At 35.8% G+C, this 6386-nt stretch overlaps 1 protein-coding gene across 1 annotated transcript; it reads right to left on the reverse strand.

Annotated features, from left to right (window-relative positions):
• Positions 1-2159: 2159 nt before the first annotated feature.
• LOC145156711 (Pentatricopeptide repeat (PPR) superfamily protein) lies at positions 2160-4453 on the reverse strand. Its single transcript, XM_079075990.1, has one exon. It carries the CDS (start codon positions 4327-4329, stop codon positions 2284-2286), a length of 2046 nt encoding a protein of 681 aa, XP_078932116.1. The 5' UTR covers positions 4330-4453; the 3' UTR covers positions 2160-2283.
• Between the last annotated feature and the right edge of the window lie 1933 nt (positions 4454-6386).

A 6386-nucleotide genomic window follows, 5' to 3' on the forward strand; every position in this document is an offset into this window, starting at 1 on the left:
ACATCGAGAAGAAGCATAGAAAATGGATCAACCGGGATCGAGAGGCGGCACATAAACTTTTGGTACGTGATTATTTTGCCGTTGATAGTTTATATGATCTATCGAAATTCGAAGAACGTTTTCGTATTAATAGAAATTTATTTTTACGTATAGCTAAAGATTTGGCACGTAATTATGAGTTTTTCCAATTAGGATGAGATGCTAGAGGTAAAAGCGATTTTACTACAATACAAAAATATACGACCGCTCTTAGACAATTGGCATACGGCATCGCCGCAGAAGTATTAGATGAATATTTGAAAATGTATGAAAGGACGGGTCGAGAGTGTACATATCTATTTTGTGAGTATGTTATAGAGCTTTACCGTGACATATACTTGCGACATCCGACTAAAAGCGATGTCGAACAGTTGTATGCCGCACATCAAGCTAAACATAGTTTTCCAGGGATGCTTGGTAGCATTGATTGTACACATTGGGAGTGGGCAAATTGTCCCAACGTGTGGCATGGTTAGTTCACGCGAGGTGATCATGGGGTGCCGACTGTTATATTGGAGGCGGTTGTTTCACATTACCTATGGTTTTGGCATGCATTCCTTGGTATGGCGGGGTCAAACAATGACCTGAATGTGATCCAAGCATCTCCGATATTTAACGATATTTTACAGGGTAAAGCACCAGATATGTCATACGTTGTCAATGGAAATGAATATAAGTATGGGTGCTACCTAGGTGATGGGATATATCCAGAATACGCTACATTTGTCAAGTCATACACATTTACGGCCGACGATAAACAAAAATTGTTCAAGTTAGCACAAGAATCTGCAAGGAAGGATGTAGAACGGGCGTTTGGAGTCCTCAAACAAAAGTGACACATAATCAAACATCCGGCACGAACATGGGACAAGGAAAAACTGACGACGGTGTTGACTGCTTGTGTTATTTTACATAACACGATAATAGAAGAAGAGGGTAGGGCTATTTGTTCATATACCACGAACGATATACTTAATCAACCTGCAGTAATACAAGTTGGCAGCCCGACATACTTCTCAAGGGTTTTGGAAATACAAACCGTGAAACACATCACAATCTACGACATGATTTGACCGAATACATATGGGAAAGACAAATTCAAAGGCAAAATGACAGTGAAGACGAGGATGATGAGGACGGTGACGACGAGGCGGATGATGCCGGTGACGACAATGACGACGAGTAGAATTTTTCTATGTTTTTTAATTTTTATTTTATTTAGACAATGTAATGTTTAATTTTAGTAATTTAAGTTTTAAATTTATATGTTTTGAATTAATGAAATGTAGTTTTATTTTGTTATGTTTTCAAAAAATTAATTTATGTTATAAATTATGTTTTTATTTAATATAATGTTAAAAAAAAATTGTGAAGTGGTAACCATTTCCAATGTTTAGTGAGTTGGTGGTGAAGCTGACGTAGCGCAGAGGTGACAACGCTTTTTCGGTGGGTTGGATGTTACCACCCCTAAGCTTTAAAGGCAAATCAAGATGCCATAACCGTACATTCTTTAGTTTGTTGGTAAAACCCATTAAAGAGAAAGCTAAAAGTCAAAAGCGTACTTGTTACTTTCTTCATTGGTTAGAGCAAATATAAATTGTAAGAATTGTTTGTTGTATATTGAGCTCGATCATACCATTTTCATGTTCTCTCTCCATTAGCTTTCCCAAATGCAGGTTCTGATTTTCCCCAGCAAAACAAACTTTGTCATCCAAAAAGAGATATTGCAGCACAGCTTGTTGCTCTAGGTTTATATAAAATTTTCTTCTTTATTTAATATATGAATTATTTACCAAAAAAAATTAATATAAAATTTTCTTTTATCAAAATCAGTAATAATATGTTTCCGTTAGTTATTTTGATTTTGTTTGGCTTTAATTTGATTTATTTTAAAATATAAACATAATACGATGTTATCCTTACAATTTCGTAATCATATTTTCAATCAAATAAAACAAACTACGAATCAAGAACAACTTGACATACAATGCTTTACCCAACACATAACATAAAAATTATTGCATTAAATAAAATAAACTATAAACCCGTGGTTTGTTATTTGGCAAAGTGTCAAGAACTTCAGTCTAAAGTTTAATTAACTTCTAAATTTTCTATGTATACATGTTCTAATTAATTTTATAACAAGTAAAATTATTCTAAAATGGTTGTTTAACTACCCAAATCAGATCACTTCCAACTTTATGTTTTATTTTTCGAATTATTTTACAATCTAACAAACAACAGCTATACCCAACTTGTACCGGGTAGTTTCTGTATTCTCTGAGCTGTCATTAAGTTTCTAAGTTGTGCGGATCCGACCCATTCCCCACAACCGGCAAAAATGCTTGCAAGCTGTACATATGCATCTGGATTCTTCGGATCCATCTCAATCATTTTCTCTGCAATTTTCTTCCCTAGAATTCTATTTCCATGAGCTACACATCCTCTTAATATCGCTGACCACATGCTTACATCATCCTCAAATTCAGGCATTGACACTACCAAATTCATGGCTTCCTCAAGACGCCCAACACGTGCTAAAAGATCTATCATGCATGAATAATGTTCAACTCCCGGATCAATACAATACTCGTTTTTCATTGCATAAAACCATTTCAAACCCTCCTCATATAATCCACAATGATCACATGCGGATAAGACTGCAGTGAATGTAATATCTGTAGGCAAAATCCCCGTTGCTTTTCTCATATCATTAAACAAATCCAATGCTTCAATTCCATAACCATTTGTAGCATAACCCATCAACATTGAATTCCATGAAGCTTCATCACATGATTCTTTTTCCACCATTTCGTCGAATAGTTTTCTACCATTATCAACATCTCCACATTTGCAATAAAAATCCACAAGTGAAGTAGACACGATTTTATCATTATCAAGTCCAATAACGATAGCTAGCGAAAATAATTGTTGGCCAAGTTCAAGAAATGAAATGGTCCCACATGTGCTAATCACACTCGCAAGGCTAAATTTGTCAATTCTAAAACCTTTTGTATTTAATTCCCGAAAATATTTAAGTGCTTCAATTGGGTAACCATTTTGAGTTAACCCCGATATCATTGAGTTCCAAGATATCAAAGTTTTAGACTTTATACTATGAAAAACTCGTTTAGCATCTTCGATTCTTCCACAAGAACAATAAATAGAAATCATCGAATTCAACAACACTGTGTCGTATGCATTTATATTTATCTCATTAAATAAGTTACAAGCACTATTAGACCTTCCACATTTTGCGTAAGTGTCAACAAGAACAGATGCGACTATAAGATCATGAATTACTCCAAATTTACAAACATGAGCATGAACTTGTGTTGCATACATAATATCACATGAGGCACTTAAAACACTAGCGATAGTGGAGGCGTCTTCTTTTGTTCCATTTCTCCTCATTTCACCAAAGAGTACACGTGCTTCTGTTGCCAAGTTATTGGAAATGTATCCTGAAATCAAAGAGTTCCATAAAGTAACACAAGGGGGTTTGTCTTTCTTCATAGAAAATATTCTTTTGGCTTCGGTAAGTTTATTGGTATTGGAGTAAGCAGAGATTAAAGATGAGAGAGAAAAATCATCAGGGTATGGTAGATTGTGCAGCATTAAGCTTGCAGTATCAAGATCACCACATTTTCCATACATGTTCACAATTGAACTTCCTAAAACTGGATCGATCTCCACTCCATTAACAACTATAAAGCCATGGATTATCTTTCCCAATCTAAGAGCCAATAAATCAGTACAAGCACCAATAACTGTAGCCAAAACATATATATCCACATCACAACTTGATTTCAAATCTCTAAACAGACTAATTGCTTCAGCAGATTGCCCGTTTTTAGCATACCCATGAATCATTGAATTCAAAGCTACCTCATTTTTCACTGGCATTTCATCGAACAACTTTCTTGCGAGATTCAAATTACCTGCCTTAACAGACCCCGAAATAACCATGTTCCAAGAGAAAGTATTTTTGTGGGGCATTGCATAAAACAAATGTAAAGACTCTTGGTTATTTCGTGATTTGACATAGCCTTCGATCATGGAGTTCCAGGTGAAGCAATTTCTTTGTGGCATTTCATCGAACACTTTCCGAGCATCATCCAAATAGTCACACCGAACGTACATCTGAAGGAGACGGTTAGCCAAAGTAATTGAGGAAGGGAAGACACCTCTTTTAAGAAACAAGAGGTGTAACGATTTCCCTTGTTTGTTCAAGAGATGGGAAGTGATGGTTTGTAACAAACGGGGACACGTCTGCAAATCAAGATCCATTTGGTAACAGTTAACACAACTGTGAAGGCATGTGGGTTGTTCCGCCTAAAGAACCTTTGACCAACATAGGCTGTCGGGATTTTGGGAGAACATGTGGATTTCTACGTTTTATCTGAAAGGTAAAAGTGATAGATAAAGTTGGTGTTTGTGTCGGTGGGTGTACTGAACGAAATCTAACTAAAAAAATATGTAGTATAAAATTGTGAAAATTTAAAAAAATTGGGTTATTTTCAGAAAAAAATTTATCAATAAAGGTATTTAATGTAAAAATGGGGCCAGAACGAAATGTAACTGGGTCTATTATTGATAAAAAAAATACATAGTATAAAATTGTGAAAATTTTTAAAAAAATTGGGTTATTTAAAAAAAAATTATCAATAAAGGTATTTAATGTGAAAGTGGGGGGCTAGAGGGGCTTTTTAGTAAAAATCAGATTTTTTTAAGGCTTTATGGTACTAAATGTGGTGGGACCCACCTTCAAGTGGGGCCATGCACCCCACTTAAAGTGGCTGCCTCACCCACATGGGTGGTGACATTGGTTTGTTAAAATAGTCACTTTAAACTTTATTTTTTTTAGTCTCTTAAGTTTAGATCAGTTAATTTTTTTTCTTAGACAAACTTAGGTTGCGTTTAGTTGCAGAAAAATAGGTAATTTTTCGGAAAATTTTTTCAAGAAAAATGAGAATTTTAAAAATGCGTTTAGTTCGTCTATTTTTATAAATTTCTCACGGAAATGAAAATTTTTCGTTTTCTAAAATTACAAACAAGTTAGAATTTTTTGGAAACCAATAATCATTGTTTTCTATATTTTTCTAATTCCAATTTTTTTTTAAAATATAAACACTCACCTACTGCCACCTCTACCTACCCTTATCTTAACACCGCCAACCCACCACACCCTACCTACCCATACCCACACACTCCCAAGCCCACCCTCATAAACACATAGACACATACTCACCCACAAACACCCCCCCCCCCCACAAACACACATCTACCCCAACCCCCACCACACCCACACCCACACAAACACACCCACACACAAACATACACCCACACCCACCCATACATACACACACACCCACAAATAGACACCCACCCCAACCACCGCCCACACCCACACCCTCACAAACATACATACACACACACATACACACACCCACACAAATACACACCCACCCTAACCCCCACCCACCCCCACAAACACACGCACACACATCCACACACACAAACATGCACACACACCCACCCAACACCACTACCACAATCACCGACCTACCATCACCATCACCACCACCACTACCTCATCACCAGCATCACCGCCACCATCACCACCACCGCCACCACCATCACCATCACCACATCTGTCATAATTGTCGCCGCCACCACCACCATCTGTCATCACCACCACTGTTGCTGCCACCACCACTGTCGCCATCATCAACACCACCACTGCCCCCCGCCGCTGCCCCCACCCCCACCCTACCACCGCTACCATTTTCTAAAAATGAAAACCGATAGAAATATATACATCTAAATGCATTTTCTAAAACTGAAAATGAAAAATGAATAGGTTTTAACTAAACGCGTTTTCTAAATTTTCCAATGAAAACTGAAAACGAAAAATGAATAAGTTTTAACTAAACGCGTTTTCTAAATTTCCAATGAAAACTGAAAACGAAAAACGAAAACTGGAAAGGGAAAACGAAAAACGGAAAATGAAAATTGTTTTTTCCGTAACTAAACGCAACCTTAGTTTTTTTATTTTATTTTTTTCTTCATTATCTTGTTAAATTTAATCGTTTTTTTTTTCTTTTTTTGTCAACAATTTCATCCTTTAATTCTTTAAACTTTCTTGTTTATCATTCCTAGTATATAGATAATTTGATTTTTTCGTTAATTTATATAAAAAAAAGTTACATGTTTATTTTCGTTTATGTGTCGGTATAAATTCAAGATGTTCAAAATTTCGACGTAAATTTAGAACTTTCGTTACTTGCTTTTTACGTTTTGACTTAATTTTTTTTACGTTTTCATACTTATTATTATATATGAGT

Source organism: Lactuca virosa, chromosome 2 (genome assembly GCF_052849685.1).
Source record: "Lactuca virosa cultivar CGN04683 chromosome 2, Lactuca_virosa_CGN04683_v6, whole genome shotgun sequence".
NCBI lineage: Eukaryota > Viridiplantae > Streptophyta > Magnoliopsida > Asterales > Asteraceae > Lactuca > Lactuca virosa.

Bases quoted from the DNA above. Each gene is read 5' to 3' on its own strand.
- LOC145156711 (XM_079075990.1), bottom strand. From the start codon at position 4,329: ATGGATCTTGATTTGCAGACGTGTCCCCGTTTGTTACAAACCATCACT.